This window comes from Hordeum vulgare, chromosome 7H (genome assembly GCF_904849725.1).
Source record: "Hordeum vulgare subsp. vulgare chromosome 7H, MorexV3_pseudomolecules_assembly, whole genome shotgun sequence".
Lineage (NCBI taxonomy): Eukaryota > Viridiplantae > Streptophyta > Magnoliopsida > Poales > Poaceae > Hordeum > Hordeum vulgare.
Genome location: NC_058524.1, coordinates 469,285,975 through 469,310,274, shown reverse-complemented (window position 1 = coordinate 469,310,274; position 24,300 = coordinate 469,285,975). Strand labels below are relative to the sequence as shown.

The window sequence follows — 24,300 nt, the reverse complement described above, 5'->3', positions numbered from 1 at the left end:
TTATTTGGTGCTCCTCACCATAGTAGTGTGTCTATGGATGAGCATCAAATTGCGGATATTCCTCAAGTTGGAGACGCTGACAATGAGATCTTATCCGCTCGTTTCTCGGAGAAAGAGGTGCTAGATGCTATTGGGAATATGAAGAATGGCAAAGCTCCCGGTCCGGATGGGTTTCCGGCTGAGTTCTATAAGAAATGTTGGCATATCATTAAGAAAGATCTTATGTCAATGTTTCATGACCTGTTCCATGGTCGCCTACAACTCTTTCATTTGAATATCGGTACTATAACGATGTTACCAAAGAAGGAGGGAGCGACGCGTATTGAACAATTTCGTCCAATCTGTTTGCTAAATGTTAGTTTCAAGATTTTCACAAAGGTGGGAACGGATAGGTTGGCTAAGATGGCCCAATCGGTGGTGCAATCTACGCAAACAACTTTTATGTCTGGACGTAATATCCTAGAAGGGGTCGTTGTCTTACATGAAACTTTACATGAAATTCACTCGAAGAAACTTGACGGGGTTATCTTCAAAGTGAATTTTGAAAAAGCATACGATAGAGTTAAATGGTCTTTTCTGCAACAAACCTTACGCATGAAGGGGTTCGATGAGCTTTGGCGAAAGCATGTCGACTGTTTTATAAAAAAGGGAAGTGTCGGTATCAAAGTAAATGATGATGTGGGTCATTTCTTCCAGACATTGAAGGGTCTCAAACAAGGTGATCCAATGTCACCTATTTTATTCAACATTGTTGGAGACATGTTAGCACTATTGATTAAACGGTCCAATGAGAAGGACCTTGTAGGGGGACTAATCCCACATCTTGTCGATGGAGGCGTCTCTATCCTACAGTATGCGGATGACACGATGCTTTTTATGGAGCATGATATTAGCAAAGCCAGAAATATGAAACTAATTATATGCTTATTTGAGCAGCTATCTGGGCTGAAGATTAATTTTAACAAAAGTGAATTGTTTTGTTTTGGGAATGCCAAAACTGGACAACACGCTTATAGTCAGTTGTTCGGTTGTGCAAGTGGGAATTTACCTTTCACTTATCTAGGGATTCCTGTCCATCGCCGAAAACTATCAAATAAGGAATGGAAATGTATCGAAGATCGGTTTAAAAAAAGCTAAGTTGCTGGGAAGGCAAGCTTTTATCCTATGGAGGATGGCTGGTACTTGTTAATTCGGTATTATCAAGCATGCCTATATTTCTCTTATCCTTTTTCGAAGTGCCTCTCGGGGTGCGGAAAAGGATGGATTTCTATCGGTCTCGGTTTTTCTGGCAGAGTGATGAGGTTAAGACCAAGTATAGACTTACAAGATGGGATATTATTTGTAGGCCTAAAGAGCAAGGGGGTATAGGGATTGAAAATTTAGAGATTAAAAACAAATGTTTACTCAGTAAATGGTTGTTTAGGCTTTGTACAGAGACAGAAGGGACGTGTGTACAGATTCTGATGAATAACTACTTACAAAACAAGACGTTGGCTCAGGTCACAGCACTACCAACTAACTCTCCATTCTGGAAGGGTTTGATGAGGTCTAAAAATGCATTTTTCAACAGAACTAGGTTTGTCATTGGAAATGGTGAATCGACTAGGTTCTAGGAAGATACTTGGTTAGGGGAGACGCCTTTAGCCATTCAGTATCCGCAGCTGTACCATATTACACAACGTAGACAGGCGTCTGTTGCGTCAATATTAAGTGAGTCTCCTCTAAATATTCAGTTCCGTAGAGCCTTGTTGGGTAAGAGATGGATTAGCTGGTTGCATCTTGTCAGACGGTTGATGGACATCACACTTTCTAATTGTCCCAATAGTGTCCATTGGAAGTTGACCGCTAACGGAATCTTTACGATAAAATCTATGTATTTGCATCTCATAGATTCAACGCCTATCTCAAAATCTTTGCATATATGAAAGGTCAAAGTTCCTCTTAGAATTAAGATCTTTATGTGGTTTGTTCACAAAGGGGTTATTCTAACGAAGGACAATTTAGCAAAGTGTAGGTGGAAAGGCAACCAAAGATGCAGCTTCTGTAACAATAACGAAACTATTAAGCATCTCTTTCTTGAATGCCCAATGGCTAAACTTCTATGACGCTCACTTCACATTGCTTTCAACATCGTCCCAGCTAATAGCATAAACACGTTATTTGGGACGTGGTTAAAGGGGTTTGATGGGGAAACTGCTCAACTTATCCGCGTAGGATCATGTGCATTTTTATGGGCTGTATGGAATTGCAGGAATGACTTAGTGTTTAACAGACAATGTCATATTAACTTTTCGCTGGTCATATTCAGGGCTACTGCCTTGATCCGCACGTGGTCCTTACTCACTCTTGTGGAAGCCAGGGAACCTATGGTTACTGGGTGTATCCGATGGGAGATGGTAGCTCAGGGTATTTTTAACCGGTTTGGATGGCGACATATTAATAGGATAGGTGGCTAGGCATCTACGTCTATTATCATCTCCGGTTGTAGCGCGTTAAACGCCGTGTATCTTTCTTTACACTTTTTTCACCACCTACATTTATTATCATCTCCGGTTGTGGCGCGTTAAACGTCGTGTATCTTTCTTTACTCTTTTTTCCGACTCATTTGTACTCTTTTGAGACTTGGCTTTCATATTAATAAATGGCTGCATACATCACTCGACGCAGAGGCCACTTTTTTCACCACCTACATTTATTATCATCTCCGGTTGTGGCGCGTTAAACGTCGTGTATCTTTCTTTACTCTTTTTTCCGACTCATTTGTACTCTTTTGAGACTTGGCTTTCATATTAATAAATGGCTGCATGCATCACTCGACGCAGAGGCCGGGACACTGCCTCCTTTTCAAAAAAAAAATTAGCTGCCACTCAGCATGATAATTTTGTTACTACCACACAAGAGAGGAGAGTGCACCGGCTCCAAAATCCAGCGTTTAGCCGGATCATCATCATCGGTACATAAATATGGCCACAGCCAAATACAGTAGATTCCATACAAGAAGATGCCTATATCTGCTAAATCGTGTGCCCACAGAACTGGGTAAGGCCATCAGAAATCGAAACCGTAGTTCAGTACACAATTACAAGGGATGAAACAACCAATTACACGTGACACGTTTCAGGTAAACTTCAACAAGAAAAGAAAAAAAATCCAAGGCTTGCTCACACCCCTAACGGTACCCTACAGATCATCAGGCGCGTTTTCACCTCCCCTCGGCTTTGATCAGCTGAGAGAAAACCCTGCTCATCGACACGTCGGAGAGGTCGTGGTCAGGCTCGTGCGAAGCTCCGTCCTCCGCCATCGTCACGCTGATGCTCTCCATGGCACCGACGTGCTGAACCTGCGACGACAGGTCGACGATCCGGTTCATGCTGTTCACGTCCGACACGGTCGAAGAATCCGCGTCCTGGAGCTGCAGGACATACTCCAAGTTCCAGAGCACGTCCCCCATCGACGGCCGCTCCACGCCGTAGTCCGCCAGGCACTTCTCCACCGTCTCGCCGAACTTCCTTAGAGAGTCCGGCCTGATCGCGCCGGAAAGCTTCTGGTCAACGATCTGATGCAGCTCCCCTCTCTTCTGCCACTTCATTCCCCACTCTGCCAAGTTCACCATTTCCCTTGGGAGCGAAGGGTCAATCACCGGCCTCGCGCAGAGCACCTCCAGCATGACAACGCCGAAGGAGTAGACATCTGACTTCTCAGTCAGCTGCTGTCTCCGAAAGTATTCAGGGTCAAGGTACCCAAAGCTACCCTTCACTGCAGTGCTGACATGAGTTTGATCCAGCTCGGGCCCAGTCTTTGACAGCCCAAAGTCAGCGACTTTGGCAAGGAGATTCTCATCAAGCAAGATGTTTGCAGACTTGACATCACGGTGGATAATGGCCTTTGCAGAACCAGTGTGAAGATAGTGTAGCCCCCTTGCTGCTCCAATGCAGATCTCCAGGCGCTGCTTCCAGTTGAGTGAGGGGTTGTCTGAACCATATAGGTGGCTCTTGACGGTCCCGTTCTCCATGTACTCGTAGACCAAGATCATCTCATTCCTTTCATCACAGTACCCAATCAGAGACACCAGGTGACGGTGACGCAGACGTGAAAGGAGTTCGATCTCGGTCCGGAACTCGTTGAGACCTTGCTGAGACTTGGGGTTTCCTCGCTTCACAGCAACCTTTGTGTCATCCCTCAACGCTCCCTTGTAGACTTTCCCAAAACCTCCGACTCCAATGACCCAGTTCTCATCAAAATTGTTTGTTGCTTCTTGGAGCACATTGAAGGCGAAGCGATATCCATAGCTTCCATTCAGGCCTGATGTTAGTGTAGTACCATAAGAAGTTCTACTTCCTGTACTGAGAGACGTGAGCCCATTGATAGAGAAAGGCATCCAGGTCTTGGAGTGCTGCTTGTCATCGGTCTTCTTCCTCCGGCAAAGCAGTACCACGACAAGGATGATTATCAGAAGCCCAACAACCCCAAGGACTGAGCCAATAATTATGGGCAACTTTTTGTTTGAACCATTATTCCCAACAGTGAAAGCAGAACCAGAGCCACTGCCCATCTTCATAATCTCAAGGCCATTCAGAATCCCATCAGGCAATGCATTGTTCAAAGTGGATGGACCAATACTGATGCTGAGCTTGCTAGATGCATCATTGGAAGAAAGAACCACATCAACATAGATAGCTGTAGCCAGTTGATTCACTGATTGCTCTGAGAGATCAAGATCATGCTGTGCAAAGAAGCCTCCCACATATGCATTGAAGTAGAGCTGGTTCAATGCCTTGCTGACTATATCACAGAAGTGAAATCTTATCAGATAGCTAAAGCCTGCATCCACATCAAACTGCCATGTCATGTTGAAAAGTGCGTTGGATGTGTTTGAAGCAGCCAATTCCGTAGCTGTACTGTACACAATATCTGGGGCCGTCAGTGGAGTTGCCCCGCCATTCCTGTAGTTGATAGCCTTGCCATATTGAGCAGTTTTGGTCACACTGGGGTTCAGTATGTACTTCTGATCCTTCTGCCAAGTCCTCGAGAGGGTGTCATTGCTTGGGAAGACCTTCGGACCACCCATGTTGACACGATACACCGTCTCCAGTGACTGTGTAGTCAAACCGCTGTACTGCTGCACAGGGTTGACCATATTGGCTACATCGGCTATGAGATCATCTGGAACAGAAACCACCTCAATTGCGTTGATGAATGCAATTCCGTTTGACGGCTTGAAGGAAATGACAAGCTGGTCACGGGTGATGTTCAAAGAGTATTCCTTGAACAGAGGGGCCGTCTTGTCCGGCTGCTGGAAATCGCTGAGCAGGAGCACATCTTGGGTCGACACGGTGAACTTGGCGGTGGAGAGATCATAAGTCTGGTAGATGAAGGGGTAGAAGTAGAGACGAACAAAATGCCGCCCCTGCTTCTGGATAGGAAAAGTATAGGATGACGGGCTCGTGAAGATGCGGGCGGTCTGGTAAAGCACCGGGTTGTCGAACGAAGACACCCCGTTGGCCGAGGTGCCGGCAAGGATATCTTGGGAGGTGGACACGGTCACCGGAGATGCCCCATCGGCAGCGAAGTTCCTCCCGAGAACCGTGGTGCCCTTGGCAGACCCACAGTCAACCAGGTAGCTGTCGGCAGGCTTGAAATCCACTGTTTGTGCTTTGCAGACCCCAGCAGATGACCAGAAACACAAGATCGCCAAAGTCACCACATGCAGCTTCCTCCTCCCCGTCATAATGTTGACCTGAGTTACAAAAAAAATGTGCACAATGTTTGAGATGGCATGTACAATTTCAAGCTATTATCCTCTAATAAGCTTATCAAAGATGGATGCAGAAACATTCAGGAATTAGTAAAGCACAAGGACACTGGCAACTACAATTATCTAGGTACAGAGGAAGTATAACGGATAGTAAGGCAAGAACATCAGATATACAGAACAGCGCCAAAAGAGGCATCCACTCGCATGCCGAACCGAACTAGTCCTAAGCCCATGGGATCACACCATAGGACCCCCACTGAGATCAGGACGAAGCAATTAAAAAAAAAAGGCAAACCGAACCCTAACTATGGAGGCGTTCTTCACACTTCCCAGAATGAAGAACTGGATTTGTTTGCTCACAGCGAGAAAGACCAAGACCAACGGGGGTTCGTTAACAAGAAGACATCAGTCTAGGTGGGAATAGTATCTCCCCAATGCTGGATGGTAGCCTCGAGGCGTGCTGGGCGGCGCCAGCCAAGACAGGGGGTACGTAAGTGCTCGGCGGCGCCGATTTGGGAGAAGATGACGGTGTGAGAGGTTGAGAGGAGGTATGGACCAGACCACCGTTGCTGCTTGATGTTGGCAACAAGCGCCGAATTTATTCTACTCCGTATAAAATAATGAGGAATATGTGAATATTCAGAGTTTCTGCTCCATATATTTTCCTTTTTACCTACTACGACTAGGAGATTGCATCTTGCATTCTACTATCTCGTTACTCTTCCATTTGTGAGGTTGAAGGCATTTCCATGGCCAGCTTCAAATCAGAGCGAAAAGAGCAGCACTCCTACAGATTTTCCTTTCCTAATACGGAGTAGATGGTAAAAAAAAACCACACCGCTATTAATCCGGAGGGGAAAGAAAGAAGAAACAGCAACAGAAATGAAGAAGGCCGACAAGAACAGCACGCTCGTGAAAACACACAAGAAAGAAGAAGCTGGATCCGCGAGACGCACGCACCTGCCCCGGTCCACCGGAGCGCCCCGCGGCGGGCATTCGCCGAGATCCGGCCGAGATCGACGCCCCTCCGCCGCCAACCGCTCCCACAGCCTCCGGGGTCCGAGCAGCCCCGAGCCGGGCCAGCAAATGCTCCGGAGAAGCGCCTCAAGAAGAGGCAGAGCCCACCACCGTCACCGCCGTCCGGAGCGAGCCGGCAAGGAAAGGGGGGAGATAAAGGTGGCTTTTTTCTTGGACCTGGAGCAGTTTTCAGCTTTACGGAGCAAGAAAACGCTAGGCTGGAGAGAGGGAGGGAGAGAGAGACGGGAGTTAAGGCGAGGGGAGGGAGGTGAGCTGCCACCTTGTTGGGAAGGAATAATAACAGCTAGGTTCGATTCAGCAAAGACTGAGCTGACAGAGACGGTGCTGATGAGCTTGATTTAGTTTAAGTAGGACTACTAGTTTAGTTTAGTTTAGTTCAGTTATATGCGGAAGCTCTCCAGTCTGATTATTGCGTCCATCGCGGCTGGTGTTCGGCGGTGGCTGAATTTGGGGAATCATGCACATGCACATGCACATGGCCAGCCCGAACCTAATCCTAACCTAACCGTGTTACTATTTGGCGCAAAGCCGAAGCCCTGCTTTCTCCCTGCACTTACATGAGTTGAGGGATGCAACGGGAACACAACACAACCAGCGGTGAGGGAACAGTGGCTTGCACGGTAAGCCGTCCACATGACATGCCTGGAAAAGTGTGTCATATGATCATATCTTTTCTCGACCCCAAGAAGCGATCGCGCCTTTGGGTCCTCTTTGACAAACGAAACACAGCACATTTCTTCTTCTTTTTTCGGAAAAGAAATCGCTGCCGTAAGTAGAATCGCTTCTGTTCGTGGAGGGAGGGAGGGAGAGTGGTGCGCCACTGAATGAAGAGAGCGTGTGGTGGTGGGGGGGGGGGGGGGGGGGGCGGAAGCGTTCTGGACTGACTCCACAAAACGAAATCGGTATTTTCATCGATGCGTTCGTTTGACCACCATACCACGCGTGCATGCCCCCATCCCCCTGTTCAACGCATTTTCAGTTCCTGCCTGGTATTTGTGCTCCTCACGTCTCACGACAAAAAACGAGATGAATCAAATGGTAATGCTGTGCTCTATTTTATTTTAGTTTATTTTATTTTAGTTTGAATGTTTATTTTCTCTTCCACGTAACCTAATGAAAGTTTGTAGCAAGAAAAGGAAGAGAGAGGCGTTTTGGAGGCCTAGCTCCATGAAGGCCTTTATTTTTGAAAAATTTAAATTCAATTTTTTATGGTTTAAAAAATTTCTGAAAAAAATATGCATGTATGTAAGGATGTAACCCACATGTATGTAAAAATTCATGATGAAATACCTTGAGTTGCAACCTGTATGAAAAAGACAAATTTATGGCATCGGAGGATGAATAGTATCATGTGTTAAACAACCCTAGATTTATCTTTTTTGCATAGCCCTCATTTCAATGTATTTTAAACTGAAAATTTACACACATGTATGTTGTATCTTCATGTATATCTGTATTTTTTTCAGATTTTTTAAAATGTAAAAATATGAATTTTGATAAAGTTTCAAAGTTGAATTTGGAGGCCTCATTGGAGGCCCAGCTCCAAAAGGGATTTCCGGAAAAGGAACCAATACCTTTAGGGATGGACTAAGAAGCGCGACCAGTACTCAACAATCAAAACATTTTAATTCCCCTGTTAAACATGGTTCCAACATCCTTGAAGGGAGATCATTCGTGAGCAGAGGCAACAAGAGTGGAGCCACAAAGAAGCTATTTTGTGGCTGCTTGCTGGATGATTCTCTTCTTTTATAGTTGTGCTGGCTGATGTCTTTTTGGGTGTGTTTTCGGTGGTGCACCTTTATGATGTTTGCGATTCATGTGTCAAAGGTCTGTGGTTATAGCCGGATAGGGAGAGTTTGCTCACCTGCCAAGGTGATCGTCGAAGGGTATGTTTGCTTTATGTCATCAAGTGAAACGGTATGGGTCGGTTCCGTTCCCAGAACCCATTCGGATGTTTGGATGGTCGAAGAAATCGAAACCACCTAATTCCAGAGAATGACATATTCCTTGATTATGTCGTCCCAAGTGATTTCTTCAATTCGAGCGGACCACATGGAACCGTTCGCTCCCACGACCCCACAACCTCGTAAGCCATCGGAAAAATCCACTCCAAGCATCGGGAGTCGCGTTCATGCGACGTTGGCCGCAGTTGGGAGTAGCCGCTCCAAGCACCAGGAGCCATGGCCAGGAGCAGCCGCTCCAAGCGGCAGGAAGGGTCGCCACGGTTGAGCAACACATGCCCGCGGAAGCAACACAAGTAACCATATGTTTCCTCCAGGAGGTTGTCCATCCGTCGAGCTTCAAGTCCACCAAGGACCATCGCTCCCAGTTCTGTGCCACCAAGCCGCCGTCGTTCCGCATCAACGGATGAACAAACTAGGCCGCCAGAGGGGGAGACGAGAGGGCCGAAGACTTTGGTCGGACCGCTTCTCAAATTGACCTCGACACCTAGGTCATGCCGCATGTTGTAGTCAGTTTGGAGTTGTTCCTCAAATTCGGCATCGCATAACTTTTTGCCATTCTGTCCCAGGAACGGTGAGGGCGTCCGGAATTTAGGGGTCCTCAGGTAGTCGGCTTACCACGAAGAGGTCGGCCTGATGGGCTGACTCCATGATGGGTCGCGCGATACGATTGTCTCGTATTCACAAAGGTAGATTAGGTCGGTTGTATGTAACCTTAGTCCCTCCCGGTAACTATACAAACCGGGGGTCCTCGTCCATGTAGGGGGAAATACCACCTAGGGTTCAGCATATACGATCTCGAGGTAGAATCTGTAATCATCATCCACATTAATATAATCAAGCAGGACGTAGGGTTGTACCTCCTCAAGAGGGCCCGGACCTGGGTAAACATTGTCTCCCCCTCTCTCTTGTAACCCATCGATCCAAGGTCCGTAGTTCGGGACCCCCTACCCAAGATCCGTCGGTTTTGACGTTGACATTGGTGCTTTCATTGAGAGTTCCACTAGTTGGACCGCTGAAGGATCGATGGCGCGCCTAGTCATCAGTAAAGGATCATTAACAAGGACGTCTTCGTCTTCGGACAAATTTTTGCCTTCGGAAGAGTGGTTTTGCACGCCAATCCGGCCAGCCACCTCGGCATGGTCGCTAAGTTCGCCCCCAGTCAGGAAGTTAGGTCCGGGAACCTAGAGTTCACCGCTCACCCCCGGGGAGATCTTGCGTTAACAAGACTTTTAACTTCTCTCGAGGAACTCGCGGCCCCCGACACTTGAGCGTCGGGAACCGCAGACCTCACCACCAGGACGATCTTCGTCCCCACCTCGTCCCTAGAGCTCGGCGCGGTGATTACACCAGAGCGCGACTTGACCAAGAACACTCCGGAAGCAATCTCGAACGCCACCAGAGGATCAGCAACACGGGCTGAACCCGAACAATCAAGTGATACAAGCCCCGCTGAAATACTCATGTTACACAAGCTACTCGATCAGATGCAAGTCATGGGGATGACGAACGACCAAGTTACAGTCTATGACCAGCTCGGACTTAGACCTGACGATAGGGAAATTTATATTCCACCCATTACGCACCTGACAAAGATCGTCGAATGCCCAGGCACGGGCTCCCGGCATCAATTACCTGAGCTGGGAATGGTCTATGTCCCAGTCAGCGATCTTCCGGACTAATCCAACTGTCCAGAAAATCTACCTCGCCCTAACAACGCGTCAGGGACAGCGGAAGGCCCAGCATGCAACCTAATCGGGAGCGCGTCTATCAAGGTTTCCTGCCCGCAAACCATGGGAATCCAAAATCTTTCCCCACCCACCACCCATACCGAGAACAAGACGGAAGAGTACGGCTCTGTGGGCACGGACGAAGTCACGCAGAAGCCAGGGGAATTAGTACACCACTTCTGGGCCATATTCCTCCTCGGCAACAAGACCGGGGGTCGCGACGAGCGGAAGCTTATTCACGCTTTCCAACAGCATTGGCACGATAAGGGCATCCTCAACACCCTCTCTCGTCGCCGGATTCAATCCTTCTCCGAGCGGTCGAACATAGTGCCCAAATACCACGCCAGGGAAAGTACTTTGCAAATTCAGCAAATGTGCAGCGACCCTAGCCTCGCCAGACCAATCCAGAAAAGACGCACACCCACGGTGAGGAGGCCGGTCGCAATTGGAAACTCGGCAAAAAGAACTCGGATGCAGGCTAAATTGGTCCTCGACGTACTACTAGATGAGGCATGCCACATACATTCCGCCCCGCCTGAATCAACCTCCACCCATAGCCTTAGAGCATGTTGGGTCCTCAGGCAGGTCGCAAAAAGCGAAGAGACTATCCTCATCGCATCACGCACGGAGCGCTGGCCAATGATACCACCGGATACAACCCCTGTTCAAGAATTCGTCCGATTAACTAGTTAACTTGCCGATTAATCCCTATTCGTTGGGTCACCGAGTATCCGATTAACTGATAAATCGCCCGATTAACTCATTAAATGGCCGATTAACTTGCCGATTAGCCTATTAATCCCCTACTCACCATCCAACCGAGCAGCTACCGGTTAACATTTCCTCAACAATGGATACAACTAAAGAGATATTAACAATCTATGAGACGTTCACATCTAATGGTTAGAGAAAGTGAGCCTTTAGGGAGCTCCATCAAATCCATCATGTAGCAGCGACAAACCCATGGTCGAATACACCTATCACATTCGACCAGGATGACGAGCCGATGACCAGCACAGGACGGGCCCCTGCCGCCCTAGTCCTAAACCCCATAGTCGAAGGCTTCAGACTCAACAAGGTATTGATGGACGCGGACAGCAGCTTCAACCTCATTTACGAGGATACGCTTGAAAAACTGCAGTTCGACCAATCTAGAATCAAGCCAAGCACAACCACCTTCCGGGGTATCGTCCCCGGAAAAGAGGCCCACTGCACAGGACGAGTAGTGCTCGACTGGTGTTCGGCACATTCGATAATTATAGATCCGAGGAGCTACTCTTTCATATTGTCGCCTTCCATAGTGGTTACCACGCATTGCTGGGCGTGAAGCCTTCACACGGTTCCAGGCCATACCCCATTACGGGTACATGAAATAAAAGATGTCAGGGCCGAATAGAGTGATCACGGTAAATAGCGACCCCAAAAGAGACCTTCGGGCCGAAAACAAAACGGCATCCCTCGCCTTGGAAGTACTGTCAAGGACCCTCGCCGCAGAAGAACTCACGGCACTACGTGTCGTGGTGGACAAAAACGATGCGATCCTCGGAAAGCGTCCCAAGTCCTCATCCTTCAAACCGACCGAGGAAATCGTCAAATTCCAGGTACACCCGAGAGACCCCAATAAAATAGCATCAATTGGGGGCACAAATTGGATCCCGAAATCAACGAAGCACTAGGCGCTTTTCTGCGTGAAAATTGGGATATATTCGACTGGCACCCATCAGACATGCCAGGAATCCCTCGGGGGGTGGCAGAGCACAGCCTAAACAAAATAGCAGGTTTCAAACCCGTCAAACATGCCTTGCGCCGATTTTCCGAGCCTAAACGTCAAGCCATGGGCGAAGAGCTGGCTAACTACTGAAGCCGGTTTTATCAGGGACATTAAACACCCCGACTAGTTGGCAAACTTGGTCATGGTACCAAAGAAGGATAAATCTTGGCGGCTATGTGTCGATTTTAAAGACCTAAACAAAGCTTGCCCCGAATAGATCAAATTATTGACGCCACAGTCGGTCATGATTCCCTATGCTTCCTTGACGCCTACTCCGGATACCATGGGATCAAAATGAAGGAATCCCATCAGGCGGCAACCGCATTCATAACACCCTATGGGCTATTCTACTTTAACACAATGACGTTCAGACTGAAAAACGCGAACGCCACTTATCAGCGCATGATTCAAACTTCCTTGGGGAAACAAATATGAAAAACAGTAGAGGCATATGTCGTCGATGTCGTCGTCAAGACTAGACATGTCAACCAGCTGGTGGACGACCTCACGAAGACCTTCGCCAATTTACGGGAGTACGATATTCGGCTTAATCCAGATAAATGCATCTTCAGCATCCCCGCCGGCAAACTCCCTGGATTTATTATATCACAAAGAGGAATCAGAGCTAATCCGACCAAAATACGAGCATTGTCACAGCTCGCGGCACGAACAAAGCTACAACACGTCCAAAAATTGGCAAGCTGTGTGGCAGCTCTAAGCCGATTCATATCTCGTCTAGGCGAGAAGGCCCTTCCATTGTACCGGCTGCTTAAGAAAACTAAGATTTCAAGTGGACCGATGAGGCCACAACGGCTTTGGAGGACATCAAGGCAATATTAGCCAGCAACCCTATGCTAGCAGCACCCTTCATAGGGGAGCCGATGTTGCTATACATCTTGGCCACCAATCAAGTCGTCAGCGCAGTACTCATCGTAGAACGAGAAGCTGAGGGCAAACAACTACGGATTCAAAGGTCAGTCTACTACGTATCTGAAGTCCTCACCCCATGCAAAACGAGGTACCCACACTACCAAAAGATCGCATATACACTGTTCATGGCATCACAGAAGCTTTTGTACTATTTCCAGGAGTGTGCGATCACTGTGACTTCGGAAGTTCCGCTGAAAGATATCATAAACAATAAAGATGCCACTGGCCAAATAAAAAAATGGTCCATCGAGCTCCTGCCTTTAGAGATCACCTACAAACGTCGACGGACCATTAAATCTCAGGCCCTGGCTGACTTCGTGGCGCAATGGACCAAAGCCGAACTCCCTAGAGAGTATAACACTTTATGCTCAGTGGACCATGTACTTCGATGGGTCCAAAACCCTCGTCGGGCTGGGGGCTGGAGTGATTCTCACATCCCCCGCTATGGACAATGTTCGGTATGCGCTACAAATCACGTATGCCGATTCAAACAACGCATCCGAATAGGAAGCCCTGCTACACAGTCTTTGGATGGCAGCCTCAATGGGCATTCAGCGGCTCGAAGTACGAGGAGACTCTAATCTTGCCATTTCACAAATCAACGGCGAATTCGACGCAAAGAATCCAAAAAATGGCGTCTTATAGGAACGTCGTCCTCAAAATATTGTCACGATTTGAAGGATTAGAGTTTCACCATGTCTCAAGGGACAAGAACCAGGCAGCGGACGTGCTCGCCCACTTAAGCGCGAAGTGGGACCCCATCCCTAGCAACATCTTCCTGGAGCGGCTATTCAAGCCATCCGTAGTATGGCAGGACGAGACGGTCCACACAGGGGCTGATGGCGAAGAGCTGGTGGTACCCCCAATGACCGAACATGATGATCAAGTCATCAGCGGGTCTTCAATCGAAGAAACGCCCTCGGTCCATGAGGTCGTGGCCATAATTGCGTCGTGGACCGAACCCTTCCTTGCTTATTTATTACGCAAGGAGCTGCCCGACGACCAAGCCGAGGCGCGACGTATCATCCGCTGATAAGACTTATAAGGTCCACGAGGGCGAGCTATGCAAAAAGAGCACCACGGGAGTACTCCAGCGGTGCATATCCGAGGAAGAAGGAAGGAAGCTCTTGGCCGAGGTACACGCCAGTATGGGTGGTCACCATGCAGAAGCACGGGCCCTGATCAGCAAGGCTTTTCGAGCCGGATTCTACTGGCCAACGGCCCGAGAAGACGCCCACCCACTCATTCAACGTTATACGGGGTGTCAACTCTCTGCAAACCAAAGCCACATGCCCCCAATAGCTCTTCGAACTATTCCGATCACTTGCCCTTTCGTGGTCTGGGGTCTGGACATGGTCGGCTCACTTAAAGGGGGGACCAAGAAAAAGAAATACCTCCTGGTTATGATGGACAAATTTATCAAATGGACCGAGGCAAAGCTGGCCACCTCGGGCAAGGCTAAGCTAGTAATCGAATTCATCTCAACTGCCGTCCACCGTTATGGTGTTCCACACAACATATAAACAGACATCGAATCCAATTTCACCGCCCAGGAGGTAAAAGATTGCTGCGCAAACCTGGGCATAAAGCTCGATTACACCTCTGTATACCACCCGTAGACCAACGAACAAGTCGAAAGAGCCAATGGGCTCATTATGAGCGGTATTAAACCCAGGTTGGTCCGCTCCCTTCAAGACTCCGATTGCCAATGGGTGGAGGAGCTCGACTCCGTGCCATGGGGCCTACGCACCACCCCGAATCGATCCACATGGTACACCCCCTTCTTCATGGTGTACGAACCCGAGGCAGTCCTCCCCTGTGACATTATACACGATGCACCCCGGGTGCACATGTACGAGGAAAAGAGGCCGAACTAGATTCGCAAGATGACCTAGATGCATTGAAAGGCGAGCGCGACATAGTTGTGTCCCCATCAACTTTCTATCAACAACAAGCTTCGTACTATCAGAGCAGGGAAGTCTGTGCAAAGGCGTATAACATGGGAGAACTTGTCCTACGTATCCCCGAGAAGCAGAAGCATAAACTTCACCCAAAGTGGGAGGGCCCTTTCATAATCGATGAAATCTTAACAGGAGGAGTTTATCAATGCGCAAATCCAAAGACAACCGCCTCGAGCCGAACCCATGGAATGTAGCTCGCCTTAGACGTTTTTACGGCTAGACCATTATCATTCTCCCTTTTTGGTCACTTTCTTTTTTTAGTATCACCCAAATTTTTTATGTTTTCCTGTAGGGATAATTAGTTGTTCCTACGACATGTTCGACTTAACCAAACACCCTTGTACATGTAGCGAATCATCAGTGTTAAACGGAATGCCAAGTAGCACCGGGGGGCTCCATATAGAAGTTGTTCAATATATCTGTCATACCTACTTGTTCACATATACATCTTAAAATAAAAATAACAATTCTTGCCATTTTATGCATCAATTGGACTTAAGATTTTAGCAATGCTGGGTTGCCTCGCTCCTGTGTTTGCTCTCTATGTTCCCAATGTATTCGGCTAGAGGGTAAAGGGAGCACCGCTGCGATTGTTATGATCGTTTCACTCGGACACGTACCTCAGACGGGTAAAGCCAAAAACTAACACTTCTTGAGATACAACTTTATCGGCTAGGACGATGCCCACGTATTCGGCATATTTCACATCATACAACCGTTGGCTGTGTAAAGCGGATAAACAGCCCTACGGACTACACCTGTGTAGCAGCCTCGGGAAAATGAACCCATTAAGGAGCTATTTTTTGTGTAAGATGTTTCTTATGCCTAGTCGTAATACAACATAATCCACCCGTATAACTTTTGTCTGATAGTAACACATGGCTAGATTGCCTAGTTATCAGAAATTTGATTCCTACTTTTGTAGGATACAAAGTACGAAACACTATCCAGTTTATAAACAGGGGAGGTAAAAGCCGATGGACGATTAAAGACGGAATTTTCAAAATATGGAGGAAGGTGCATTAATACACAAATATCATTACAGGAGGTTACATGCTTGGTGATTGGTCTAGTTGATCTATTATACTTCCTCTGTTCCTTAATATAAGGTGTATTAGTTTTTTTAAAAGTCAAACCATGTTTATGTTTGACCAACATTATAGATAATATATAAATATTTACCATACCAAATATATAAAATATAAAAATATATTTCATGATGAATCTAGTGATAATGATTTGGTATTCTAGACCTTGATATTTTGGTCTACAAACACGGTCAAAGTTAGACAAGTTTGACTTCAAAAAAATACACCTTATATTTAGGGACCGAGGGAGTAGCATCTAACGTGCAATCTTCTTGCGACAAGCGCGCGGCGGGCATAACTTGATCGTACATGGGACTTGGAGGAATCTACTTCCCATCTGGTCTCACTTGTCCAACTCTGGCCATATGCTCGGGATCTAGGCGGGTAAAGCGGGTCTTCACCATGGCCCATGCATCTCGAGCTCCTTCTCGGTATGTCGAGGTCTTCCACAGTTCGAAGCGATCGCGCGCTATTGCAATCTTCTTGGCAATATCGGACATCCCTTGCGGAGGATTTTTGTCCGGCCATAAAGCTCAGACCATATTCCGCATAGCCTTCCGTACACGCTCATGCACAATAGACAGTTCCTTCAACAACCCCCCAAAGGAAGTGGCCTCCTCCTCAGGACGCCCAGTCAAAAGACCTAATCCAAAGAAGAAACAAGTTTTCATGATCAACACAATATAGGTCGAATCAGTTCCAAGTCAGAGCTTCACTTATAGTACATGTCGCCTTTAAATCTCTGGTTCTCTTCTTGAGTTTGCGCCAATTGAGTTTTCAAAATCTCAACTTCCTCAACTTGTTTTTTGTTCTTTTCCTTGAGATTGTTGTTTTCTTCCTGGCATCTCCTCACTACACGCTAATCAGCATCAAGCTATGATTCGACATATCGTTAACCTTCTCGAGAGGCATCCAGATCTTTCTACATTTGGCCTATTGATTCAACTGCTATAACAATTTGTTTGCCTATTAATATATATATATATATATATATATATATATATATATATATAAAGGAAATTTAGCATAATACAAATCAACTCCCTTACTATGGACTTCTCTGGTAAATCTCTTCACATCTACCAGCTCGGCCCTACTAGCCTTTAAATCGGCCTGGATTTGATGAAGATCTTTGGATAAACTCTCGTTTCCTGCTTCAAAACCTGCAAATTGAAAAGGTACTTATTGACAACCCTTAATTCAGCTGCCCCGGCCAAATTAAGGCTCGGGGGCTACTCGGTCCGAACTTCTGTTCGGATATTGTAAAGTCGGTTACATACCCGCAAATGGGCAGACACTTGCCCGACCACTTCTTTAAGGTCGACTCGCGCGGCTCCGAGGTATGCATCGGCTGAATTAAGAGCATTAAACTCTTGTTCAGAAAATAATGGATGACGTAGAGCCTTCTTTCATTGCCGATGATTCATGGTACTCTCGTATTCAGAGTTTGTTACAGATAGTCCGTCCAAACACTCGAGGGGGTCGGACCCGTGTTGGGAACTCCGGCGCCCATTGACGGGCTGGGGTTTGGTTGACTACCTAATACCTCTACACCATCCTTGAGTGGGGAAGGTTGCGCACGTCTCCTACATTGGTCGGTCAAGGGTCATGAAAGTATGAAAGGACAGATATCTTCGTAAGGAGTATAAGTTAGTCTGTTTACCTTTTTGCCACTGGAGTAGCAGATGGGTTTTCTCTCGCCACCCTTTGTTCAGGAATTGTGTCCTTGTTCGACAGAACCCTGACCGATCTTGTACGGGGACGTGTTTGGCGAGCGCTCCGACGACCCCTAGGTGTAGCCCCTCGTTGGGCCGCCATTTTTCTCTTACTCCCTGAAGAGGGAAGGGGACTAGGGTTGTCGTCCATAAGGGATACCCTCTGCCCATCAACTCCCTCTTGGTAAAACACCCCATCCTCGAAAGCGATCGAAAGCTCCGGGTCTTCATGAAACCAGGGATCGTCGTCGCGCGCATAGTCTTCGGGCTGAGGCACGGGACATTTCACCTTCTCGATCCAACGCTTCCAAGGCTGCAAGGAAGGGGTGGAAGTTATAAATTAAACAATAAAGGGCATGAATACCCGAAAACATAGAACAATAGCACACTTATGTATTCGATGGGGTTGTATGCCTAATAGCCTTCCTTAGTGAAGGGGCGGTCAAAACCTTCTTTTACCCTTTGAAGAGATCGGCTAGGATGGACGCTAAGGCTTTCTGGTCTTTTGGTCCTAGCCTTCTGGATCAAGTGGAATCGTTCGTCCCGTTGTAGCACCACAAGGGATGTGTGCGTTGTTGGAGCGGCTGGACACACGGGGTAATCACTGCGGCCATCACATCAATGATGGTTAGTCCGCAATGAGCAAGCACCTTGATCTTAGCGGAGATCTGTTTTACTTCGGAACTTTCCTCTTAGGAGAGACTCTTCGGCCTCCAGCTGTAACGCTTCTTCAAAGGCTCTGTAGAGTATTTGGGAAGGCCCGTCCTAATTGGCTCGAATAGGGGAACGTTCTCGATATAGAACCACTCTTAAGACCACTCGTCGAGTTCCTTCATCGGTGTCCCAATTGGGTATCCTGTGGAGGCTAAACGCCACACTTCGGCTCCGCCCACTTCCTAGATTGTTGTTCATGTGGTTTGAGGAACGATGCAAAAATATGTTCTCCACAGATCAAAGTGGGGTTCGCAACCCAAAAACATATTGCATAAGGTCACGAAGCCCGAGATATGGAGGATGGAACCAGGAGTGAGATTGTGGAGATGCAGCTCGTATAATTCTAGTAAACCCCTTAAGAAGGGGTGAATAGGGAACCCCACCCCTCGCAGCAGGAAAGGAACGAGGCAAACCCGCTCTCCCCCGTGTGGGGAAGGGAAGCTCTCCGCATAGGCCTTCCCATCAACGGAGGTCAGGCCAGCACGAGTGGATGTGAGATCTGACGGTGGGAGATATCCCTACGTTTCAAGCTCGCGCAGGCGGAGAAGGGAGACGGAGCAACTAGCCCAGTCCCGTGGAAGGGGACCGAGGGGACATGAAGAGGAACAAACCATGATTCCAGGAGTGTTGGAGAGATCTAGGGTTTCTTGGCAAGGCTGAGATGCGATGGGGCCTTGAGAATGATTTAGATCTGTTTACAAAGGGAGCTACCCCCTCTTGCTATAAGAAGCGGTTCCGTCAAGAATTGCCAAAGGTGTTTTCCCTACAAAAGCACACGAGAATCAAGAAATATTGTTAATCTTTGTGCAGAATTTAAGGACATGGGCCCCGCGATGCTTCGGTAATTGCGAGTCTGCTGAAGACCAAGACCATTATTTCTTGTTCGGAAGAGACGAAGGAACTCGCCTTGCAAGCCGAACACTTTGGTGTAATCATCCGAAGACACCTACATATGGGCGTTGAAGGCTAGTTCAGGGGCTACTAAGGGAGTCCGGAATTAAGGGGTCCTCAGGTAGTCGGCTTACCACGAAGAGGTCGACCTGATGGGCTGACTCCATGATGGGTCGAGCGATATGATTGTCTCGTATTCACATAGGAGAACCCCGAAGACTAGCGTGATGACCAAGTAAAGGTAGATTAGGTTAGTTGTATGTAACCTTAGGCCCTCCTGGTAACTATATAAACTGGGGGTCCTCGTCCATGTAGGGGAAATACCACCTAGGGTTTAGCATATACGATCTCGAGGTAGACTCTGTAATCATCATTCACGTCAATATAATCAAGCAGGACGTAGGGTTTAACTCCTCAGGAGGTTCCGAACCTAGGTAAACATTGTCCTCCCTCTCTCCTGTAACCAATCGATCCAAGGTCCACAGTTCGGGATCCCCTACCCGAGATCTGCCGGTTTTGATGCCGACAAACGATTCCCTCCTACCCCGTCCTCTTCTAGCCAAACACCAAGATGGAACCATTCCATTCCTTTGGAATGGAACCATTCCATGACATTCCACTTGGTTCTAGAACCAAACACACCCGAAATTCATGTTTTTGGAGTAGTTCTCATACAATCATGTTGTAACAGTTCATCAACTTTTCGTTAAGCCATCAGAAAATTTTCTTCTTCTTAATTAGTCAGCGATATAAATGTTTTGCCTCCGTTTGAAATAAAACTATATTAATTAAACGTTGCCTTTTATGTTTATCTTTTCTCTTTGCTTTTGAACAAAATTGGGATATCTACTTTGATGCTAAAATGTTAGGTCATTTCCTCCAAGCCCCTCATCTAGCTGCCACCACTCGACTACTACCCACCAACGAAGCCATGGGTTCTCCCCTCCTCCGCATGTCACTTCGACGGCAGGAGCAGGTGGTAATTGTGTCATTGTGTCGGGGTTGCGAAGGCTCCCAACCAAATGGATAATACAATGAGCGGTGTAGTTAAATCTCTTGGGATTGGAGTTTTTTTTCTTCGACGATGGTGACATTGTACGAAACAATGGTAAGGTTTCCTCGACTTCGTGTACACCTCATCGACTAAAGGAAGGCGGGGTCGTCTCTTTGCTACTCATCCTGAGTCATGGATCGCGTTGTGTTTTCGTGCTATGCAATTGGTCTTCGGTGGTGATTCCGGGAAGAGTCGGTGACACCACTTTGTGTCTTGGTCCTTTGGCTCCTTCTTCAATTGTTGACGTTCAGCAGTTTTAACATCATTGTGGAGCTTGTGAGGTTATGTCTTCCTCGTGTCTGTCTGGTCGGATCTGGAGTGGTCGTCCAACTATCTTCATTGCTTTCTTCTTTGGAAAAACAATTTGTTTTCTTTGATCGTTGACACTGGCATATTCAAACACTGACCCACAACATCTTGATAGTTGCATCAACAATGTTTTCCTGACTCTATGATGTTTTGGAGTTCCAGAGACGGTATTAAGTTTTGCTCACAATGCGGCGGTGACAGATGCAATAGGAAGACGACGTCGATTTACGTGAAGAGCTAGTGTGTAGTTTTTAATTTCGGTCTTGTACGGCTCAATCGGCTTTAAATGCTCTACGTCCTTTCACATGATTTTTATTTCAGATTGCTGATGTACCTAAACAACCGATCGACTACAATGAATGAAAAGCACAACGACTATTTTGATTAGTTGGAATCGTGTAGCATGGGCGTCAGTAGTGTTCATACTTGCTACCAACACTTCGGGGCAAAATGTTAGATTTGTTGACATTGCCATTCTAGATCCTTGCGAGGAGTGGAGCATCTACAGCCGGACCCCAATTCCTTTATAAATGTTTGTGATGTTTGTCTGGTCTCAAAAAGTTGATTTCATCGGATCACTTCCTTAAGTTTTATACGTTCAAACTGACCCGCATACCTTAAATGGAACCAAATATAGAGACGATATGAAGGCGTTTGGATGTGACCGGGCACGATCAGAAACCCCGCTCCATTTCATAGTGGTCCTACCTGCAACCACCTGAAGAGCCACGGGTCTTGCGTGCTACTGCTATGGCGCACTCGTCGACCAAAATTTTAGTCCCATTTGTCGCGCCAGCCGGACACCGACCGACTTAAATAGCCACGCCGGCGGATAGCGTCAAGCTTCTCTGTTAATTGCATAGATCAATCAATTTCTGTTGTGTGAATGAGCTAGCCTCATACTAGATTGCATTCCATCACCTAATGATTGTTCATCGAGTGTCAAGTTCATCCCATTCATGTACATTGATAGCTCTACTACAATGAAAAACTTTTTTATTTTGTGATACAAAAAGGGTCATGTCAACATATTTTGTGATTTCAAAAGAGGCATGCAAATATCAATGTTTCATCTATGAAGGAGATAGACCGTGTCTATGAATCTTCTTCGTTATATTCATTTTCTTTACAAAGGGCACAATGATGATTGAAGCTTACTGTTTCTGGACGACCCGGCTATTTAAGACGGTCGATTAGCTCCTCAAACGATGAGGTGAGACTAAAAAACATCCGAAACCCGTCAGTCTACGGATGCAAAATCTTAAGTATGAGAATTTTATTTAGTGTTCCGTTGATTGAACACAGACCTGATGATCACCGTTCATGGTTTTACATGTATTTGCTGTTTCGGAAATTGGATTTGTGGTTGCAAACGATAAAATTTAAGGCATGTTCCGTCACTATCCGTAAGTACGTCTGGACTCGTCCGTGGACGTTTGAGGTCCTAAATTTGCAGTTTGCGGTCTAGATGCTCTACTTGTTGTGTGGCCGTATTTTACACGAAAATTACAAATGATCCTGTTAAATCGTTACCCATGTTAAAGTTCATTCTAAAAATACGCAAAGTGCATCGAACACAGTCTACGCACCAAATGTAGACTTCGTTCCCATCTCCAGCTTTGCATTGATGAGATTTCAAGCAGACAACCACTGCTCTACGTACACTTATTTAATAACACGATCACTCATTGATCAAGCTTCAGACAAAAGTTAATATGCTTGAGTGTAATTAGCGCCGTGATTTGGGCCTGCTTACACGCATTACGATGCACACCTCTCACGGACTGTTGTCTACGTCTGTATGGCTCACTATTTCTACGTGCTACCACCATGTGTCGTGTCCATGTATGTACTGGTTCTTCTCCAGGACACGTCCCTCTTGGTTCTTGCAGGATTGTACCCAGCTCCTTTTTCCAGCATGACATCCAAATTATCGTGCCATCTATCTGATAGGAGTAATGTGTACCACAGGATCACATATGCACGAAAGGTTATACTCCCTCCCTCCCAAAATTTTTGTCTTAAATTTGTTTAGAAATGGATGTATCTACATGTTAAAATATGACTAGATTCATTCATATATAGACAAATCTAAAATAAAAAATTTGGGACAAAGGAAGTATTAATTAACTAGATGTAAATCGAGGACCGGAACGGCGTGATATGATGACGCAATTTGAGAGAAATTTAAGTAACCATCGATCCCATGTGAGAAACAAAAGTTAGGAGGTCCGGCTTGCATCTTGCTGTCAGGGTTTCGTTTTGTCAAAGTTCGGTGGAGGACAGTTAGAGCAACAAGCAGGCCATCGAAATGATGATAATACTCCTATCAGATAGATGGAGTCACATGGCAAGAGGGTCCATATTATTATTTCTACACCATTGATGTCCTCTTTTCATGTGGGGGAAGGGTGAGGAGGATATGCACATTAGGTTTGACCCGATGGATGTCTCAAAACCCTCCCTCTTCTCCCTTTGTGATGGCAGAAATCGTGGGACGCTGTTTCTCGCAATTTAGGTTGATGATGGGTCCACACACGCACAAGCGACGAGAGAGACGTGGAGAGATCTGAGGGACTGAGCTCCCCCACCCTCTCCCGCGCTGCGCGCCACTCCGGTCGCGGCGGCCACTTCAGCCGCCGCTATGCTTGGGTCCGGCCGGGAGCGGCTGCGCTTCCCCTCGCCTCCGGCCGCCATGGCATTCATGCATCACACCGACCTTGAGGTCGAGCTACAACGTGCTCATCGAGTCCCTGGAGATGGAGCACCAAACCGCCCTGCTGCGCCGCCACGTCGTGTTGCTCTGTGCGGCGACCAAGAACCACGAGGCCAGCCCGATGTGTGCGGGGTGTGCCATTGACGCATAGCTCCACACCCCTCCTCACCTGCTGCGGGTGACCAGCCATGACCCCGAGGACTTCATGGTGCACTTCGAGCTCCCCGCGCACCGTGATTGTCGTGCGCCTTGGCGTGCTCAACATCGATGGCGTCCCCTTCATCATCAAGCGGTAGCACGAGGACGACCACACCACGCACCACGACTTCATGCTGCACGCTGCGAGGGGCCGAGAAGGTGCTCGACAAAATATGCATCACCGACCAGCTCGACACACGCACGCACGAGCGGGGCCACACGAAGACTTTTGTGTGCTGGATGTGGGTGTGGAATGTCACCCACATCCCAACCAGGCACACGCTCTAGAGAACGCCCTAGGGCGCCGGGCACATCGAAGCCATGCTTGGTTTATCGCCGCCGAGCCATGAGGTGGCGCCGCTACCGCGCGTCAACCGTCATGACATGTTGATCCACGTGGACCGAGTCGAGGATTGGTCGCCGCCCTCGTCGCGCTCCTCCCACTCTGTGAAGAGCGGCTTGCCTTCCT

General features: G+C 47.4%; 1 protein-coding gene and 1 pseudogene across 1 annotated transcript; both read right to left on the bottom strand.

Moving 5' to 3' along the window:
- Positions 1-2,914: 2,914 nt before the first annotated feature.
- Positions 2,915-7,131, bottom strand: LOC123413286 (receptor-like protein kinase HERK 1). Its single transcript, XM_045106226.1, has 2 exons — positions 6,716-7,131; positions 2,915-5,737 (listed from the first exon to the last, which is right to left on the bottom strand). The coding sequence occupies exons 1-2, from the start codon at positions 6,749-6,751 to the stop codon at positions 3,203-3,205; spliced, it is 2,571 nt and encodes an 856-aa protein (XP_044962161.1). The 5' UTR covers positions 6,752-7,131; the 3' UTR covers positions 2,915-3,202.
- A 10,206-nt stretch (positions 7,132-17,337) lies between these two features.
- LOC123409103 lies at positions 17,338-18,207 on the bottom strand (annotated as a pseudogene).
- Positions 18,208-24,300: the final 6,093 nt, after the last annotated feature.

Bases quoted from the DNA above. Each gene is read 5' to 3' on its own strand.
- LOC123413286 (XM_045106226.1), bottom strand. From the start codon at position 6,751: ATGCCCGCCGCGGGGCGCTCCGGTGGACCGGGGCAG. The intron at 5,738-6,715 runs GTGCGTGCGTCT...TTTGTAACTCAG, and splicing joins GCTCCGGTGGACCGGGGCAG to GTCAACATTATGACGGGGAG.